We start from the raw sequence: 20,577 nt of genomic DNA on the forward strand, positions 1-20,577 counted from the left end.
TCCAATTGCACTCAGTTGTCCTGCAACACAGACTCCCCCTGGTGGAGGATTAAGGACAACACTAATAAGGGCCAGAATGGAGATTTAATATTAATTCAAGAATAAAACGACTGCTTTAGCAATCACTATGGTAGTGGGGAAGCAGGAACCCTAAGAATCAGGGCAAAATGCAGCATGTTTCATCTCTGGCTCTTGGAGATCTGTGAAAAGCTCAGAAAGTAGCTTGGCTTAGTCACCACCCATACCTAGAGCTCCTCGGCTGAATTTCTGCATTTGTAGTCTGGAAGCTTGACAAATTTGTGCTCAAGGCTGGCAGGCCCACTGCTCCAGGAAACCTGGTTGGCTTGCCTCATTTCTCTCCCAGGCCCGATGAGGCCAGAGATGCCAATGGTTGGCCAGCATTAAGAGCCAGGCCCTCCTCTGACCCCGATATTGGCCTCCTACTCTGCACTTGGCAGAAGGTAAAGAGAACTAGTCCAGCCCAGCCCCCACCCCACTGACTGAGAGGCACAGTGATCCTGGGAGATGTCTAGCCAACCCCAAGCCTCAAGAGGGAAACATGCATACCCTAGTAGAAAGGGAAGCAATCAAGGGCCCTCACTAGGTCAAAAAGGGAGCCTGAGACCTTGGGGGCAGAAATGGCGAGGATGGCCAAGCGTGCACTGGTTTATTGACCAAACCTCACATTCCAAACAACTTGGGTGACCGACTAGGAAACTCCTCCGAGCCTGTGGCAGCCGAACAGAGTTCCTGGTGGAAAGGTCTACTGGAACACAGTGTAGGCGGGGCTTACAGGGGAGGCCAGCCTTGGAGGAGTCCTACATGGGTCTTCAGGAGAAAAGTTACAGCCCACCCACCAAAGAAAGAACCCCACATTCAAATGGCACAAACGATTAAGAGAACCACTGTGGCCACGATGGAGAGTTCTGCAGCAGTTGTGGGATGAGAGCTGTTCAAGGACTGAGCCTGCCCATTCAGGGCCTCAGCTGGCCTACCAGTGAAGGCCTGAGGGTGGTGTCTTCTCATCTTTATTGCTTTCCAGGGAGAAGGGAGGGATCCGGACATCAAAGTGGGAGCCATCAGGCCTCTCAAAGCGGAATGTCCCCCTGTGGGTCAGAGAAGCTAGTTTAGAGGGAGGGCTGAAGCCCTCTTGAGGATCTGGATAGCCCTATGTCCTCAGCTCCAGAAGCATGGCAGAAGACAGGCCTGGCTCATGCCAGCCTAACACTGGTCCAGAGAACCAAGAGTCCTTCCTGCCCCTACATGAAAAGAAAAAATACAGCTGTCCTGATTCTGGCCCTTAGATGCACAATGCATAAAAAACCCAATTACAGCTGAAACCGGTTTGGCTCAGTGGATAGAGCGTCGGCCTGTGGACTGAAGGGTCCCAGGTTTGATTCTGGTCAAGGGCACATGCCCAGGTTGCAGGCCTTATCCCCATAGGGGGCATGCAGGAGGCAACCGATCAATGATTCTCCCTCATCACTGATGTTTCTATCTCTCCTTCTCTGAAATCAATAAAAATATTTTTTTTCAAAAATTCAATTACACTTTCAGGTTAAGGAGTAGAATACCGGGGGGCGGGGGTGGGGGGTGAACCAACTATGTAGACAACACTGCATCATCAAATCACCAGACCTCTTTAGCTGAAGTCCTTACTCCACAAAGCCACAGGGAACTGGAAAACAGTCATAAACAATCAGACAAATCCCACAATAATGAACAGCAGGTAAGGCTCCATCTCAGGACTTAACTTGGCCCAGAATTAACTACAAAGCTATGAGCCCCCACTTTTCTGATCTGCAGCTTGTGTCTGTGGAGTTAAACTGCCCCTGCCCCAGCACACCCTCACTTACCACATATGCCCACTGGAAGCTTGCAGGGAGACGTGGCTGCTGTACTGGAATGCAGGCTGCTCCTTGGATAACACTGGTTCCTGTTAGGGTTCAGGCAAAATAGGTCAGGCCAGACAAGTTCCCTGTACCCTGGGGCCAGATGCTACCACCAGTTCGTCAGGACTGGATGCTCCTCATGCCTCCCCCAATGACTGCCTGCCGGTGCTTCCTCCACTGCACAGCCATGGACCTGGGCCTCTTAGTCTGCCTCTGGGGAAGATCATCTTAGACTAAATGTCTGAGGCACTGAGCAGAGACGCTAGGCACAGGACCTACTCTGTAAATACCCTTCCAGCAACCCTTTGCTGAGTGCCTAAGTGCAAGGCACCATGGCGGGGCTCTGCAAACCTTTGCTGACTCAAGTCTCCAAGTACTCATAGGTAAAGGTGTAATCCCCATTTCAGCAGTAAGAAACTGAGATTTTGGTTAAATAACTTACCCAAGTTATGCAGTGAGTAAAGAACACACCTGGCATTTGAAACCAGACTAACTCCAAAGCTCTGTTCTTACTCTCTATCCCACCCTGCTTCCCCAAGTCCCTGCTAACTTGGATAAATGCTTGTTCAATGTGACCCCTGGCCACTTCTCATGACTTTATTTCTCAGGAAATGGTGGGGTAGTACAGGAATTGCAAAATCAGATTTCCTCAAGGACTAGTAGAGGATGCAAGCATGTAAAAAGGTAGAGGAAGGACAACAGGAGTAGAGGGAGCATGCCTCATCCAAGGGCATTCAAATTCAGATTTTTAAAAAGGCACTGTGCTAGCTACAAAAAACTCTACACCAGCTTTTCTCTTTAACCCTCACTCAAGGATATGATTTTCATTGATTCTAGAAAGAGGAAGGGAGAGAAAAACATCAATGTGAGCCGAAACCGGTTTGGCTCAGTGGATACAGCGTCGGTCTGCGGACTGAAAGGTCCCAGGTTCGATTCCGGTCAAGGGCATGTACCTGGGTTGCGGGCACATCCCCGGTAGGGGGTGTGCAGGAGGCAGCTGGTCGATGTTTCTCTCTCATCGATGTTTCTAGCTCTCTATTCCTCTCTGTAAAAAATCAATAAAATATATTTAAAAACAAACAAACAAACAAAAAACATCTATGTGAGAGAAACATCAATCGGTTGCCTCCCATGCATACCCCAACCAGGGATCAAACCCACAACTAGATATGTGCCCTGACAGGGAATCGAACATGCGATCCTTTGGTGCACAGGGCGATGCTCAACTAAGCCACACCGGCCACGGTGTTAGATCACTTGGATTCAGCTTTGATGTTAGATCACTTGGATTCCAATCCAGGTCCTGCACCACTAGCTATGGGACCATGGGCTAGTTATTAAACTTCATAGTCTCATTCTCTTCATCTGTGAAATGGGTTGTAAGAAACCTCTCACAGGTTTGTTGTAAGATTTCTCACCAATGCATTCACACCCAGAGCCTCTGTCCCTAACCACACATTAAGCCCCCAAGCCTGCTGGGCAGGACCAGGAACTGGGCATTACTGGCCCAATTAATGATGCTCACCCTGCCCACCACCCCTCGGCCTCGCACTGTCTCCAAGGTGCCAGACAGACTAAATATCCTCCAGTGTCGCTCCCGGAGCTGTACCACGTCACTGTCAAGGTTCTCCAAGCGAATACAGTAGCGCCACTGTGGGAGTGAGAGAGAGTTCACATCTGAGAAAGTAAACTTTGGGTTAGTGTGCCCAGAATTCTAAGAGACCAAAATGCAAAAAAGGCTGACCCCCGCATTGCACAGGCCTGCTCCCCAGAGGTAAACTCCCCCACCTCCCAACCTGCCCCACCATGCACCCCTCCTGAGCTCCTCCTCCTCGAGGGAGACACTCACCCAGTAGACGTGGGAATTCTGGGCTTCCTGGGGAAAAAACACAAAGAATTTAAGTCCCAGAGCAGAAGGCAGGATCAAGTCTGTTCCACTCAACATTGCTCCAATGGAATAGATGTATTCCAGGAAGGTTGCAGAGACAGATAATGCTGCGAGTATCTGTGGATGATGATGACTGAACTATGGCCAACAAGCCACTGTGGGGGGCAGCCTTCCCTCAGTCCATCCCTGGCCTTCCTCCTTTTTTAAAAAAAAAATATTTTTATTGATTTCAGGAAGAGGAAGAGAGAGGGAGAGATAGAAACATCAATGAGAGAGAATCATTGATCAGTTGCTTCCCGCATGCCTCCTACTGGGGATCGAGCTCAAAACCCGAGCATGTGCCCTCATCAGGAATCAAACCGTGGCCTCCCGGGGCATAGGTCGATGCTCAACCACTGAGCCACACTGGCTGGGCGCTGGCCTTCCTCCTTCTTATCCTATCAGCCACAGGACTTGTCCCTTTCTCTGGACCACCCTCCCTGACAATTGCTGCTCCTTAACCCTCACTGCTGGCCCAGGCTATTGCCCACCTCTTCGGCCCTACCATAGCCCAACCTTATTACAATACTTGGTGTGGTGTATATTGACATCCCTCACTATCACAAGCTCTGGAAGGCAGGGACAATGTTTCATTTTTATCTGTATCCCCAGGACCTAGCTTACAGCCAGGCAAGAAATAGCTCAATAAATGTTTGACTAATGCATAAAAAGTATGAAGATCAGCCTACAATTTAGACAAGTATGTGTATATTCTTCATAAACACAGCTCCCTTTGAGTCAGAAGAGAGGAGTCAGCCTAGAGGACTCTCTGGGACCCAAAGGTTTCCCTGCTCTCGGTCTTGGTGTCAGCCCTTGTCAAGAGGCTGCTCAACCCCAACCAATACATGGAGGACTCAGAAGCAGCAGCACAGGCACATGGTTGAAATTTGAAACCTGCTCCAGCAGTCACATTGGGAAGACCATACAGAATCTGGGGAACTAGCCCTGAGGGAAGGGGCCCGCGCACATACCCTCATGCCCATGTAGAAGGGGATGACAGTGACACGGATGTTCTCGGTTGTTTCCCGATGGACATCGGAGAGCTCCAGCCAGGGGTGATTCTTCTCTTGCCAGGCCCTTAGTGTCTCCCGAGCCACAAAAGGGGGTGCTGGGACAAGAGAATGACTGATTAGTCCAGGCCAGAATCCAGGGCATTATACCCACTTTCCAAATGCCCCTCCTGGAAAACCCTTCCTGGTGGTGGCTCAGATAAGTAAGACACCCAAACTGAAGCAAAGCACAAGCTGGAAGAAAGCATAGAGCTGCTTCCAAGAAGCCCCGGGGAGGTATGTAGCATCGTGGGGAGAGAACTGGACTGGGAGTTAAGAGCCCTGGTTTTCAGACTTCGCTCTGCCACTAACTAGCAATCTTTTATACACACACACACACACATATTTTTAAAATTGATTTCAGAGAGGAAGGGAAAGGGAGAGAGAGAGAGAAACATCAATGACTAGAGAGAATCACTGATAGGCTATCTCCTGCACACCCCACACTGGGGATTGAACACACAACCCAGGCACGTGCCCTGACCAGGAATCGAACCGTGACCTGCTGGTTCATAGGTCGACACTCAACCACTGAGCTATGCCGGCTGGACCTAACTAGCAATCTTAAGTCCCTTCTCATCACCTCTGAGTTTCCATATCTGGAGGAGATGATAGCCATTCACCTGACAGGTCTAATGGGAGGTTGAATAAGGTTGTGGAAATAGAGTTCTGAAATTACTTCTATGATACTGTTTTTGAAGAAAGGCCCCTCCCTTTCCAGCTTCTCGAGAAAGATTACCTTTTGTCTGGTCATAGAGAAGAAATCTTTCAAAGAGCTCGTGCTGGATGGGAACCTGATCAGTGGAGGTATAGGGGAGGATGTCTTCATGGCTGACATAGTCCAGGCCTGGCACAGAGAGGCAAAGAGACAGTGAAACTCATGTAGGTGAGGGGAGGAACAGGGCTGAGAAGAAATACAATTCCTGGCCTTGTCCTAGGGTGGGATAACCCTGGTACCATCGTTCTCAGCATCTATAATCCCTCCCAGCAGATTAAAGGACATCAGAAAGGAATCCGAATCCTCTCCTTGGGACACACTAGACCCCTCATTGACAGGCACCATTCAAATGCTCTACTCACCTGGGATGGCATAGAGGGCCCGGCTGTCATCATGGTTAGCCAAGAAAGTCACAGCTTCTGTCTGAGATCTCTGAGACTAAGGCAAGAAGCGAGTCAGACTTTCTTAGTCACTCTCCAGTCCTGAGGACTTGGGGCCCAGTGCTGATCTGGGCTGTCTGAGTCCTCTCCCTCCCTTTGTGCCCCATGGGATTCCGGCATTTCCCATGGAGAGGAACCCCAGGTCCAGCCTTCTTGCTTACTTACTATATGTGGACAGTCTCGGGCATCAATCAGCACCTGATAGTAAGTGTGAGTTTTGCCTTTCACCTCCTTAGAGCCGTGGCCAGCAGGATTCTCTGCTCTACAGGGTAGGAGAAGCCAAAGATCATCCAGAGAGAAACAGAATCAGTGCCTGCCCCAGGTCCCTACCCCAGCCCTTCCTCATCTAAACTGTTAGATGCCTGCGGGACAATGTTTAACCAATTGAGCCACACCAGCCAGGGCTGGGTGCTAGATTTTGTTGAATGCTTTTTCTGCATCTACTGATACGATCCTGTGATTTTTATCCTTCATTTTGTTTATGTGATGTATCACATTAATTGATTTGCGAAAATTGTACCAAGTTTGTATCCCTGGAATCAATCCCACTTGGTTATGGTATAAAAAAATAAAAGATAAATAAAGTAAAATAAAAATCCCCTCAAATAAATAAATAAATAAATAAAATAAACTTACTGGTACCTGATCTGAAGGTTTTAGCAAAACCTAGCCTGCCACTCCCCAGGCAGGGGCAAATAATGGAATGTGGAGGACCCATGGCATGGAGTTATCATTTGCCCTACTCTCTGGCTGCCTCTTAGAAGAAGGAGATATTAAAAAATCAAATTGCTGCTTCAGTCCCTGGAGCCCAGAGTACCCACTCTTCTTACATCCCAGGGCTGTCTGTGATCACTGAATGAAGCTGGGCCTTTTCTTTTTTGTTTTTTTGATGGGCCTTTTCTTTTTTTCTTTTACATACATTTTAATTGATTTCAGAGAGGAAGGGAGAGGGAAAGAAAGAAACATCAATGATGAGAGAGAATCACTGATCTGCAGCCTCTTGCATGCCCCCTACTGGGAATCAAGCCTGTAACCCCGGCATGTACCCTGACCAGGATCTCCTGGTTCATAGATCAAGGTTCAACCATTGAGCCACACCGGCCGGGCAGGCCTTTCTTTCTTTAATGTAATCTAATGATGATAAGAGATTAATGGAAAGATTCTAACTGCCTGTCAAGAAATCAAGAAGTCTAGTCTCGGAAGAAACCAAGATGGCGGCATAAGGTAAACACCTAATTGTTGCCTACCACAACAATTTTGAAACTACAACTGGAAAACAGAGTGCACACCGTCCAGAACCACCGGAAAGCTGGCAGAGTGGAAAACCTACAACTAGAGAAAAACAGAGAGGGGGACGCTGAGCCTCAGGAGCCGTGGAGGTGCGGAGATCCGTGAGCGCAGAAAGGGCGGGCGGCTGAATACGCAGCAGGCTTGCTCGCAGCGCGGGGAGAGGGAGGGCAACAGACACTGCGTGGCTAGCTTTCTCGTTTGGGAGAAAAACAAAACCTCCCGACTGCACTGAAATCCAGCTGCGGTCGGGGAGAAACTGGGCTGTTTGGCAGCAGGCGAGGCTTGAGAGCAGCCTTCTCTCAGAGGCGCGCAGCCATTAATTCGGGCACGGAGAAACCGCCCCTCTTAGGGCGGCACGGACGGAAACCAAGTTTGTCTGTGCCATTCTGAGACTCCGCCCCATCCAAGCTGAGCACAGCCCTCCCAGTGACTGGATTTCTCATTCGGGAGAAAAACAAAACCTCGGGTCTGCACTGAAATCCAGCCCCAGCTGGGGAGATGGTCTGTTAGGCAGCGGGAGAGGCTCGAAAGCTGCCTTCTCTCAGAGGCGCGCAGCCATTAATTCGGGCACGGAGAACCCGCTCCTCTTAGGGCGGAGCAGACGGGAAACCAAAGCTTGTCTGCGCCACCCTGAGACTCCGCCCCATCCAAGCTGAGCACAGAAGCTCTCCCAGCGGAGACACTGCTGATCCTCACAGCCAACTGGCTTGGAGATCAACTCCCGCCAGTGATACCAACAATCCTAACCACTCTGAACTCCAGTTTCTGGGGACACGCAGGGGACCCAGAAGCCTACGGGACTCTCGGCCATCGGTCGGAGTGAGAGAGTGACTTTTCTGTCAGTATGGATGACACCAGATTTCAACCACTCTCATAAGGGACACATTCAAGAGGCAGACTCAGTGAGCACCAAAGCCCTACTGTGTCTCCAGCACAGCAATTCTTCCGTTATAGACACAGCAGGCCCTCACAACCAATTGGACCGGAGGTCAATTCCTCCCAACAGCAATCAGGGCTTTTAACTACACCAAGACTTTCCACTCAGCCCACAAAGGGGAGTACCAAGAGCGACCACCTAGGGTGATTGGGGAAACTGAGCTACCGGCCCCTATAGGTCACCAGCCACACAGAGCCACTCCATCAACACAGGGAGGCAGCCAAAATGTGGAGACATCGAAGTATGTCACAAGTAGGAGAGATAGATGAAAGCAAACTAATGGACAACACAGTGTTCAGAACCATATTTATAAAGTTACTCAAGAATCTTCTAAAAACTGCTGAGAAACTTGAAGAGACCTTCAAGGACCTTAATGAGAATACCAAACAAATGGAAAAGGACCAGTCAGAAATTATGCATACACTGTCTGAAATAAAGAATATGCAGAGTAGGCCACCGCACCCGAAGAGTCAAACCAAAGATCTGGAATATGAGGAAGAATAAAACACCCAACCAGAGAGGCGGAAAGAAAGAAGAATCCAAAAGTGTGAGGATAGCATAAGGAGCCTCCGGGATGGCTTTAAGTGTACCAATATCCGAATTTTTGGGGTGCCAGCAGAGAGAGAGCAAGATACTGAAAACCTATTTGAAGAAATAATGACAGAAAACTTCCCCCACCTGGTGAAAGAAATAGACTTACAGGTTCAGGAAGCGCACAGAACCCCAAACAAGAGGAATCCAAAGAGGACCACACCAAGACACATCATAATTAAAATGCCAAGGGCAAAAGACAAAGAGAGAATCTTACAAGCAGCAAGAGAAAAACAGTTACCTACAAGGGAGCACCCATACGACTGTCAGCTGATTTCTCAACAGAAACTATGCAGGCCAGACGGGAATGGCAAGAAATATTCAAAGTGATGAATAGCAAGAACCTACAACCAAGACTACTCTACCCAGCAAAGTTATCATTCAGAATTGAAGGGCAGATAAAGAGCTTCACAGATAAGAAAAAGCTAAAGGAGTTCATCACCGCCAAACCAGTATTATATGAAATGCTGAAAGGTATTCTTTAAAAAGAAGAAAAAAGTAAAGATAAAAATTATGAACAACAAATACATATCTATCAACAAGTGATTCTAAAAATCAAGTGAATTAAAAATCTGAGGGACAGAATAAACTGGTGAACATAATAGAATCAGAGGCATAGAATGGGAGTGGATTGATAATTCTCAGGGGGAAAGGGGTGTCTGTGTGGGGGGTATGGGAAGAGACTGGACAAAAATCATACACCTATGGATAAGGACAACGGGGCGGGGGGGAGGGAACCGGGTGATGGGGAGATATGGGGGGGAAAAAGGAGAAACAATTGTAATAATCTGAACAATAAAGATTTATTAAAAAAAAAAGAAGAAGAAGTCTAGTCTCCCAATGCCTTCTGTGGTAACTATAATGCAAACTGAGAATAGCTTGGGAGAGTATCCTGGGGAGGCCTAAAGGGACCCTCTGGCTTAAGAACCCTGGCACTCAGCACTTTTTCTTCTTTTTTTAAATCTTTATTGTTGAAAGTATTACAGATGTCCCCGCACTCAGCACTTTTGTCTCCATGGGTATTAGTGCCAGGGGAGTATTGTGGGGCTGCTTCTAAGAGCCAGGAGGATGCTATCTTCACTCCTAGGATCCCAATGATGTCTGCCATGAGTCAGGCCTCCTCCTGAGAACACTGTGAGGCACAATGCAGGGCAACTTACTTTTCTGGAGCTGCAGAAGCCACATCCCGGTCATATAGTCTGGCCTGCCAGGGAAACAGGACAACTCCACGGTAGCCAAAAACACTATGAAGGAAAAGCTGGGAGGAAAGAGGAGCCTCAGTGAGTCTGTAATCCAGCAAGGCCATCCAGGTGGGACCCAGACCACAAAGCAACACAGGTGTGCCAACTCCAGCACAAGGTCCGTGATCTACCCAACGAGGGAACATTCCTACCCCATCTTCACCTGGTGGACTTCTACTCATCCTTTAGGCCACAATGTTAACCTCTAGGAAGTGTTCCCTGACTTCCCCTCCACTTAGCACAGTACACAGCCATTGACCATTTGCATATCATAATTCCTTTCTAAACTGTCAATGCCATAAAGGCATTGTTTCCTGATTTAATGCCAATGCACAAAGCCCGGTTCATTGTAGGCACATAAAAAAATGTTCAATAAACAAAAAGTCATCCTTACCTACAAGAAGCCTAAATCCATCTCAGTGGATCTAGCACAAAGCTGATACAGAAAAAGAGCCTCACACCCAGAGTTTATTGCACTGTGAAGAGCTCAATTATGACAAAGCACCAAAGGTATGCTTTCCTTTTTTTTTTTTTTTTAATCCTCACCAGAGGACATGCTTAGAGAGAGGAAGGGGGAGAGGGAGAGGGAGAGGGAGAGGGAGAGGGAGAGGGAGAGGGAGAGGGAGAGGGAGAGAGAGAGAGAGAGAGAGAGAGAGAGAGAGAGAGAGAAACATCGATGTGAGAAACCTCAATAGGTTGCCCTCCATATGCATCCCAACTGGGGATGGAAGCTGCAACCCAGACACATGCCCTGACCGGGAATCGAACCGCAGCCTTTTTGGTGCACAGGACGACGCTCAACCAACTGAGCCACTCCACCCAGGAAGGTTTGCTTTTCTGAAAGCTCCCTCCACTGGTTTCCCACCATCCACTATGTTAGAGGACTATTCAGTAATTCGGCTCTCTCCTCACGATAGTCCACACCATCTCTGTCCACACTAACTTGGAGAGAGAACCCACTGATACATGAAATGCATTCAAATCCAGGAAAACAAGAAACCCACCTTTAAACACTTGTGATTCTGGTCTGGTACCAAACACCAAGGCAGAAAACCGAAACGTTCAGCCCTGTGGCCAACTCTGACCCTTTCAGAGGCAGAGCCTACCATGAAAATGAAAGATGACCCAGCCCAGCACTCACCTGCCCAGTCTCATATTTTCCATTCTGTTTTGGCACCTCAAACACACCAACTGTCTCCAAAACTTTGCCCTCTGGTCGGTTTCTGATTAGGAAGGAACAGAACAAGCAATAGAGCAGCTGAGGAGGTAACAGGACTTCTCCATCAGAAAAGAAAGCGACTAGGATACCGAGGGGCCAAGGCAATGACAGCAGAGAAGGGTCAGGTCAGTGGGGCCAGCTGAAACAGGTAAGGGTCCTGCCAAATCACCACCCCACAGAGCTCCTGCCTGTCCTCCTCGGAGGTCCAGCCACGGCCCTTCCTTGGTTTCCAGGTTAGGCCTGAACTCCCAGGTCACATTCTTCTCTTCATTCTCAGCGTTCTTCTTATCTTGCCTTCATACCCTGCTCAACTGGGCTCCTCACCTCCCTTTCTTCCCTCACCTACCCTCACGACCTCCCACAGCACTTTAACTGTCCCTCCCACCTTGCATTTCAGTTATTTGTATCCATGTCTTATCTCCATTAGAAACTACGTTCCCTGGGAGCCTGTGCCTGATTAGCTGGTGTTGCCCCTCAAAGCCCCGTGTATACCAGGAGCTCAAAAAATATTTGTTCTAATTCCATGTCCATCTCTCCCCCCTCCCCACCTCTAAACTGCAGTCTTCGCCCTACCCTGGAAGGGCTTCATCATCCTCTCTAGATTTCCTACTGTACTCCCTACATTGCACCTAGCGGTCTTGAAATCTAGTTTTTGTTCAGATTTACGTCAGTTTGCACAGGGGTCTGAAAATGCATCTCTCCCCAATGTAAGTGTCTCATCTCAGCCATTAAAAGGTTAGTTCTCCCGGCGACCCCTCTCTGGACAGGTGCTTCTTCTAGGGGGCTCTGTAAAGCACTGTTATTCTTACCATTTTTGACACGTGAACATTGTGTTTCCTCCCACTTGATTCACTGGTCCGAATTTAAGCTGCTTATGACCACGTTCACACCATTCCCATAACCTCAAGCCCCCTTCCCCAAATCATACAGAGACCCAGTCTCCCCAAGGTCACACTGAAACCGGGGACCCGTGCAGGGCTCAGACTCAACAGAGTCCTGTTTTCAACTTCGAGCATCTTTCTGAGCGGTTGTTCTAAGTCAAAAGCCCTAGGGCTTAATTAAAAGGCTGCCTACTAACAGCGGCACTCGAAAAATCCCCACTCGAGGAGGTAGGATTCACTCTGGGAGGGTTACTAGTCTCCCCCCAGCCCTCGCCCCCAGAGCCAGCCCCGCACCACCCAGGGCTCCGGACCGCGCTCCCTTCTCTGCCCCTGGCACACATCCCAGGCGACGTAGGTAGGCTCCGGGCCGGGACCCTCTCCCGGGTCGAACTCCAAACACCCTCGGGGGCAGGGCCTCCTAGCCTCCTTCCCGGCCATGGAACACTCTCCCTAGGCGCCGGGCCCCTGCCCCGCGGTCGGTCCCTCACCGGGACGAGAGGTGCCTCCGCGTCGTGGTCGCCGCCGGTAGGAAGGCCCCAGGTCCACTCGCCGCACAGAGCGGCCTTGCCCCCCGGGCCCCGGACAGCGACCGGGACCACCAGCGGCTGCCCACGGCCAGGACCCGCCGGGCCACACAGCCCGCCATGTCCCCCTGAGCGTCTGCTGGGCTGCTGACACAGGGCCCGACCCGCGGCCGGGCGGCGTCCCGCCCCCGCCCCACACTGCCCCGCGCCGCGCCTCGCCCCGCCCCGCAAGCTCCGAGCTCCTTCCGGCGCACAGCTGGCGGAAGTCCCGGCTGGGGGTCACCTGACCGTACAGTGGGCTAGAAATGGCGTCGTACTTGATTGCCGGCGAGCGGCTGGTGCGCGCTTTGGCCCCTGGCGGGGAGCTGGAGCAAGAGCAGCTTCCCCGCAAGCTGCGGGCAGAGCTTGAGGCCGCGTTGGAGAAGAAGCACAAGGGTGGTGACCGCCCCAGCGGTCCCGCACGCCTGGTTTCCTTCCGCCTGATCCGAGACCTGCACCAGTGTCTGAGAGAAAGGGGTGAGACCCATTCTCCAGTCCGGAGTTGCCTCCTTTTTTCCAGAGCCTGTTCCCTCTTGAGGTCTTGATCGCACCTCAGGCATCTTTATCCACCACTCTCCTTCGCCCGCGGAGCGGTCATCGAGCCAACCCAAGACTCACCTCATAAATCCTAGGGCAACCTACTCCCTTCACAACTTCCATGGGAGTTCCTACTGGATTGCAACGTTTACGTGTGCAGTTTCTGCTTTCTTGGGAGTCTCCACTTCACGTCCAGGCCCACGTAGGCCCACCTGACCTTTGAAAAAGTCCCAAGTCCTAACCCAGTACCATTTCACAGGTTCAGTTTCTTTTAAGCCACATTAAGCATAGTGAGCTTGTCCTGTTTGCGAATCTGGATTTCTTTCCGTCTCAGAAGTAAAAGTAGTCAAATCTGACTCTTTTTCATGTTGTTGTTAATCCTCATCGGAGGATATTTTTCCCATTGATTTTTAGAGAGAGTGGAAGGGAGGGAAAGAGAAACATCGGTGTGAGAGAGAAACATCAATTGGTTGGTTACCTTCTCCCAGGCGCCCCGACTGGGACCCACCTACGTGCCCTTGACCGGAAATCCAACCCCAGACCCTCCAGGCTGGTGCTCTAACCACTTAGCAACACCGGCCAGGCAAATCTGGCGTTAGATAGGATGATAGAAAGCTGTGTGGAAAGGTCCGAACTGGGAGTAGCACCTGAGCTCTAGTCCTAGCTCTGCCTCTCACTCCCTTTGGAGGAGTCATTTCTCTTCCTTGGACCTCAGTTTCCTTAACTGTAAAGGGAGGAAATAGGACACACTGGCCTGTAAGGTGTTTTGCTAAAATTAACATTGCCTACCCAGAAGTACAAAAGATAGACTGCTTAACTATTGGAACTAAAAAGGACCTTAGAGATCCTATAGTACAATGTTCTCTGAGTAGTCCACACCACTGTGACTTTAACTTAATTAGGGTAGTTCTATGGTGGCCACAGAAATGACTTAACCCGCAGGCAAATGTAAATGGCTTACGTGTTAGCTGTGACATTGCCAGGGTAACTGAGAGCTGACAGTTAAACTCAGCTGTGCAGCAGTAGGAGATGATTATGTGGCATTGTCTTATATTCTTCCCAATGAAAATGGTCTAGAATGGGCATAGGAATGGCCATGCTTTATTTTAGTAGAAAGACTAGATCCTCCTCTGATCTTAATCCTTCGACCTCAGCTCTATGGATCATTATGTTTGTGGAAATCTTTTCTTCCCAGATTCCACACTGTACCTTCATGAGCTCCTAGAAGGCAGTGAAATCTATCTCCCAGAGGTGGTGAAGCCTCCCAGGGTATGTAAGGGGTATATTTGTGAGAGTGGATTTTGGCTGAATTGAGCTTATTTGTGATACAGCCAGATTTATATAGGTCAACTTTTGATTTCAAAAATTTGTCTTTTAAATCCTTGGGAGCTGGGGTGGGGGGAACCAGATATTGGTCCTCCATGTTTGACATAAAAGTTTCCAAAGCAGTAGAGGCGGAACTGGTACATGGGTCTCCTAGTACCCTTAGCAGTGCTTTGTCCCCAGAAACCAATGACTGTGACATGTTTTCTAGCAACCTGGGAATATCATTCTTCTCATTTGATTTTCCTGCCTTAGAACCCAGAGCTAGTTGCCCGTCTGGAGAAAATTAAGATACAGCTGGCCAATGACGAATATAAGCGGATCACCCGCAATGTCACCTGTCAGGTAAGGGCCTGCTCTTCAATACATGGACTGAGTAGCCCCAGAAAGCAGGGCCCTGCAACTGGGAAGAGGCACAGAGGAAAGAAACAACATGGTTTGTATACTCTTCAGGGACCAAAGCAGCTCTGTGTTACATAAAAACCAAATATAATTCCCAACTTACTCAGTGAGACTCTGGGCTTAGACGGTGACTGATTCTTAACGGTTGTGGAGATGGGAATGAGCATTGGAGCCTTTCTTCCAGCAGGCTCCCTTCTGCCCTCTGGCATGCTCCTGCCCTAGAACAGTAGAGGGGTAGATGAGTACTGGGAGCCTGTGTCCTTTCTTTGAAATGCTTGGTCTGTGGTCCAGAAAAGAATCCAACTGGTCACAGACAAAAGAATCCATGGATAAGAAAGAGTTACAGTGCTTCGGGGAATAAAAAGGGCTGAGCCCAGACTAACAAATGGATACTCTCTGGGCTGCCTCTGATCTGCTTCCATTCTGAAATCATTTGTTTTTTTCCTTTTTCCCAGGATTCAAGGCATGGTGGGATTCTAAGTGACCTGGGCAAGGAAGGTGAGAGGATAGGATATTAGGTGCTAAAGTCTCTCCCTGCGAGTGCTCAGTCATGACACTCCTTCCCACCCCAGTGCTCTGGGGTTAAGCCTGAGCTACTCAGGTTTGCTGGTTAAGGGAGACCCAGTAGATGGGGGAGGCAGCTATAGAGATAAGAGGACCTCCTGGAGGATGCTGAGCTAAAGGTTTCTTCCCTGGGTTCCTCCCCAAAGTGAGGTCAATGAAGGCTCTGGTCATCACCATCTTCAACTTCATTGTCACGGTGGCAGCTGCCTTTGTCTGCACTTACCTTGGAAGCCAGTATATCTTCACAGAAATGGCCTCGGTGAGTAAGCACTGGGCAGGGTAGGGTGCTCCAGGTGAGGGTTAATGGGAAAGGGAGGATGTACGTGAAAATGCCTTGCATAAGTTAGGTAATGAACAAATATTTGTACAGTAAACAAGAGGAGCATTTGATAAGCCAGTCAGAGAAAGATAAATATCACATGATCTCACTCATTTGTGGAATATAATGAACAACATAAACTGATGAACAAAAACAGATCCAGAGACAGAGAAGCATTGATCAGACCGACAAACCTCAGATGGAAGGTAGGGGAGGGTGGGGGTAAGGAGAAGAGATCAACTAAAGGACTTGTATGCATGCATATAAGCATAACCAATGAACACAGACACCCAGCGGGATGAGGGCATGAGCGGGGGGGGGGGGGGGGCGGCAATGGGGAGGATAAGGACACATATGTAATACCTTAATAAAGAAAAGAAAAAAAAGAGAGAGGAGCATTTGAGCCTAATAGTCTTGGGGGTGGTCAGTAACCTCTGGAGAATTCAGATCCTCTTTTCTTTCTTTTCCCCCAACTTATGGGCTGGGTTGGGGTTCTCTTCGTCCTTATTAGAGGTGTTGGAGGCTTCAGGGCTGGTGGCTGGCCTTCATCCCCTGAGCCTGGTGTTTCCCTCCCCAGCGGATACTGGCTGCAGTGATCGTCGCCTCTGTGGTGGGTCTGGCTGAGCTGTATGTCATGGTGCGGGTGATGGAAGGCGAGTTGGGAGAGATATAACTGGTGCTTCATCATCAAAGTCTGGAGACGGTTTGGAGGGGCTCCAGGCTCCCAGCTGCCAATCACTGACTCTCAGTCAATCCATCAGGTTCTTTGTACTCAGCTCTGGTTAGTCAGGGCCACGCCAAGGCCACCTGCTCTTTCTGTGGGCAGCCTCATCCTCTGCCAGTTGCCAGAGGCAGCAGTAGAGGCGTCTCCAACAACTGAACAGAACTGGTCTGTCGGTACCTTCTCCTGATCCTGATGCCTGTCTCCCTTCTCCAGTCCAGTCCAGGCACTGCTGGGGCTGGGGTTTTCCATCGGGAGTAAATAGAACCCAGGCCTTCCCGGAAGTAGGCCATGCTGCCTGAACTTGCCCAAGTGTACAAAGCAGTCGTCACCCTTGTTCCACACATCCTGGATGCTGGCCTGTAACTTAGTTCTGAAGCCTCCAAAAAAGCAGAAGGGATTCCCTTTCTCCGGGTTATGGGGGAAGAACTGATCGGAGGACATAAAACAAGAAGAGGAAGATGGGTCTGTACAGAACAGCAGAACTGGAAGGAAGGCAGCTATCTTTTTGGAATCTGAGTTTCTATCTATATTTTCTTCCTTCTGCTTGCCTTTTAGGTTTTTTATATGCTTCTGCCTGTCTCTACCACCCACCTTCTTAAACTTCCCATCTTCTCATCCCCTTTTGCTCTGTCTCCAAAAATGAAAACAATTCAGGTCGAAAAACAGTGTTTCTGCTTTTAATTGCAAAATCCCTTGTGCTTGTTTGTGTTTGTGGGGAGAGCATGCCTCAACTAGTAAAGGGAGGGACAGGGATGATTTTCAGATTTAACTACATGTATGAATATGAATAAACATACACCTGAGTATGTATGCATAATATGTACATTATGAATATGTAAACATTTTTATATGTGTGCCTAATACAGGATGTTTTCTGTGGGGTTCTTAAACATGTTTGGGTGAGTGTGAAAAATAGTATGTAAATGCTCACAGTTGACTAATAGTTTTACATAATTGCTTTTGGTCTTTACAACAGTCCTGGAGGTTAGAAAAGAAAATGGTCTTAGGCCCCTTTTCCAGACGACAAAACTGAGGCCGAGAGAGATGAAATGATCTGCTGTGTTCCTTCCTCTGGTAAATGGAGCCAAAGATTCCTAGATGGTCCTGAAGTCTCTGTGTAATGTTAAACTTCCAGAACTTAGATTAGTAGTGTGATGATAGAATCTGTATAAAGCACAATAAATATTTATTGTATTCCGTGTACTTTTATTTCAAATCTGTGAGAACACAAAAGCCCAAAGACTTTTATAGTTCTGGAAATTGTGCAGAGTCTGCTTCTGATGGTAGAGTCCATCTTTCCATTTGTTCACTGCATAAGCTCCAGGTCCTCCCCTCTCTGTCCCCGGGCACTCCTCTATTCTTAGAAATTATATACTCATTGGCTCAGTAGACATTCCCTCAACAATGTCTGCCAGTTATAGCAAGTCTGAGCCTGTCGTGGCAGTATTCTACGTGAGAGAGGAGGAGGTTTTAGGCCCTTCTGTTCACCATAGATCACGTTGAGAAATCCTAGGATTTCTGTTTTTGGTTGGCAGGAATGAAAACAGGAAAAAAAAATGTAGGTGGCATTTTACAGTGTTTCTGGCAACCTAAACTTTGTTTTTTTAATATTTGTATTGATTTCAGAGAGGAAGTGAGAGTGGGGTGGGGGGGGGAAATATAGAAACATTAATGATGAGAGAGAATCGTTGATTAGCTGCCTCCTGCATGCCTCACATGGGATTAAATCCAACCCCCCCCCCCGGCATGTGCCCTGACTGGGAATTGAACTTCAGCTTCCTGGTTCATAGGCTGGTGCTCAACCACTAAGCCACGCCAGCCGGGCAACCTAAACTGTTTTAAAATTAAGTTTTAAAAGCTTTGTGGAGATTCCTGGCTCTCATTTCCAAAACAGAGAGGAGACAAGTATTATCATCCCCATTTTCAGGCTCATAGATTGAGAGAGTTGCAAGGTTACTTAGCAATGCCAGGATTGCAGAGCAGCTCCAGAACAGGAGGCAGCCAGATTGTCCTAGAACAAGTGGGGTCAGGGCAGGAGTTGCCAGCAGAGGTTCCCACCTCCCCGGGGTCTGTCAGTGAGAGCCCTAAGCCCTTCAATTAACTGTCCTTCTTAACTAATCCCAGCAGAAACCTGGGTAATACCTCCCGCCACCCCCCTCACCCCCTAGAATCTGTGGAACTTGGCCCATTTAGAGATTGGAGATGGAGATAAATTTCAAAAGCAAAGGGCCTTCTCGTCCCCATTCATTTGTATCACACAACAATCCAGATTAAGGTACAGAGTTTGGGTTTTATTTGGAGATTAGTTGGTATTACAGATAACAATGATACCAAAACTCAATGCTGCCGTGCACACACCACCCTACCCTATTCAAATCTGTCAGGTTCTCTCCACACCGCCAGATCAGAGGGCAACCAATCTGATCTTTATGAAAATTAAATCAGTGTAAGCTACAAGCTCCTGTTTCTACTTTATTACTTTAATATCACTTCATCTTCAGATCCATGCTTGTGATTAATTTGTCCAGGTGGTAGGAGGTCAGGAGAGACCCTCAACTATGAAAGGGTTGGTCCCTTGCAGTCTAGAATTAGGATCAGCACACTCTCCTCTCCTAGCTCACTTAGCAGTTAGGTGCTGGCCAGAAGGTGAGAGGCAGCTTCCTGCCCATTTTCCTTTAGAGGGAGGAGGTGTCTTTGGCTTGGGTGAGAAGAGTTAGGGACCAGGCCTGGCAGGACAGGTGGAAAACATGGCCCCATACCTCATCCCTCTGAGGTCTCTCCTGTCAAGACAATGGGCATATGCCTCACGAAGTGCAGGGTGCTGGGGAGCAGGAGCCAGGTCCCATTTACTCCATAAGTCCCGCATCTAGGCTGGCCTAGAGGACAGTGGAAGGGAGGGATCCCTGAACTAAACTTCCTTCCCATAAGAGAATGCGCTTGTGTAAAAGAAAAGGGCATGGATTCACTTCTGATGTGTTCCAGCCCAAGGGGCAGGTGGACTACAGGAGCTAGAGGTGGGAGTTTGCAAGTTCTGACCTAGGTTAGGACTGGTCCAGATTGGTGACAATGGCCGAGGCATAGATGAGTTCAGACAGGCTGCCCAGTGAGGTCTGGGGAGTAGCTTGCTCTGAAGAAAGATGGACCGCTGAAGCCCCAGCTGGCCCCCAAGGAGCTACAGCTTTAGCCCCCACCCAGCCCTGCCCTGGATGCAAGCCAGGAGCGGGACAGGAGGCATGTCGACACCCTGAGGTGCACTGAGCTGTGCTGTTGGAGAGTGGAAGCTGGCCTCGTGTTTGGGGCTCCTGAGGCTGCTGGAGGGCATCTGAAAGAGAACAGCGTCTCTGGGGGGGCTCAGGCCTGGGGTTTAGGCTTCCTGGCTTCCTGTTCTTGATTCTCTTGGCCCGCCGGTTCTGGAACCACACCTGGGAAGGGAAGAAGAAGGGGTCTCTTCTGGCTCCAGTACCCCCTTCCCCCCCAAGCACAGGGAAAGCAGAACTTGGAGGCAGGATACTCAGAAGGAGCTGTGGTCAAGCCCAGAAGCTGGCTGTGCGAGAGTACCCCCACCCTGAGAGGGGGTCACAGCTCACCTGTATCTTGGCCTCAGGAAGGCAGGTGACCTGGGCCAGATGCTCACGGGTGCCAATGTCAGGGTAGGGCCGTGCTGCAAACACCCGCTCCAACTCCAGCAGCTGTCCTCTGCTGAAGGTGGTCCGCTTTCTCCGGTGGGGACCCAACCCACTGGCATGGCCTGTGGGCCGAGGTGGAGATCAAGCCAGGACTCCCTTCAAGAGCCTCCACCCCAACCTCAAAGCCCCCAAGAGACCCTGAAGCATCTGCTGCCTGCCCAAATTTCCCCCATCATACCCTCCCTCCATCCTTCCCCTGCCTGCCCTTTTCCCATCAGATCACCTGTTGGCGATGCATCCACAGGGTTGGCCATGGAGCTGGCAGAGAGTGAGG

General features: G+C 49.4%; 3 protein-coding genes across 3 annotated transcripts; 1 reads left to right on the forward strand and 2 right to left on the reverse strand.

The window, feature by feature from the left end:
* Positions 1-69: 69 nt before the first annotated feature.
* On the reverse strand, positions 70-12,907 carry POLDIP2 (DNA polymerase delta interacting protein 2). The gene is made up of 11 exons (XM_079797864.1): positions 12,674-12,907; positions 11,227-11,308; positions 10,005-10,102; positions 6,192-6,288; positions 5,949-6,024; positions 5,608-5,715; positions 4,791-4,927; positions 3,742-3,768; positions 3,418-3,543; positions 1,857-1,936; positions 70-1,106 (listed from the first exon to the last, which is right to left on the reverse strand). Exons 1-11 carry the CDS (start codon positions 12,829-12,831, stop codon positions 992-994), a joined length of 1,104 nt encoding a protein of 367 aa, XP_079653990.1. The 5' UTR covers positions 12,832-12,907; the 3' UTR covers positions 70-991.
* A 74-nt stretch (positions 12,908-12,981) lies between these two features.
* Positions 12,982-18,113, forward strand: VMA12 (vacuolar ATPase assembly factor VMA12). Its single transcript, XM_079799155.1, has 6 exons — positions 12,982-13,225; positions 14,481-14,554; positions 14,864-14,953; positions 15,466-15,508; positions 15,721-15,833; positions 16,471-18,113. The coding sequence occupies exons 1-6, from the start codon at positions 13,015-13,017 to the stop codon at positions 16,564-16,566; spliced, it is 627 nt and encodes a 208-aa protein (XP_079655281.1). The 5' UTR covers positions 12,982-13,014; the 3' UTR covers positions 16,567-18,113.
* Positions 18,114-19,658: 1,545 nt separating this feature from the next.
* Positions 19,659-20,557, reverse strand: SEBOX (SEBOX homeobox; the record flags this gene model as incomplete). The annotated part of the gene is made up of 3 exons (XM_079797022.1): positions 19,659-20,039; positions 20,205-20,365; positions 20,527-20,557. 3 exons carry the CDS (start codon positions 20,555-20,557, stop codon positions 19,659-19,661), a joined length of 573 nt encoding a protein of 190 aa, XP_079653148.1.
* Positions 20,558-20,577: the final 20 nt, after the last annotated feature.

Source organism: Cnephaeus nilssonii, assembly GCF_951640355.1.
Source record: "Cnephaeus nilssonii genome assembly, chromosome: 19".
NCBI classification, from domain to species: domain Eukaryota; kingdom Metazoa; phylum Chordata; class Mammalia; order Chiroptera; family Vespertilionidae; genus Cnephaeus; species Cnephaeus nilssonii.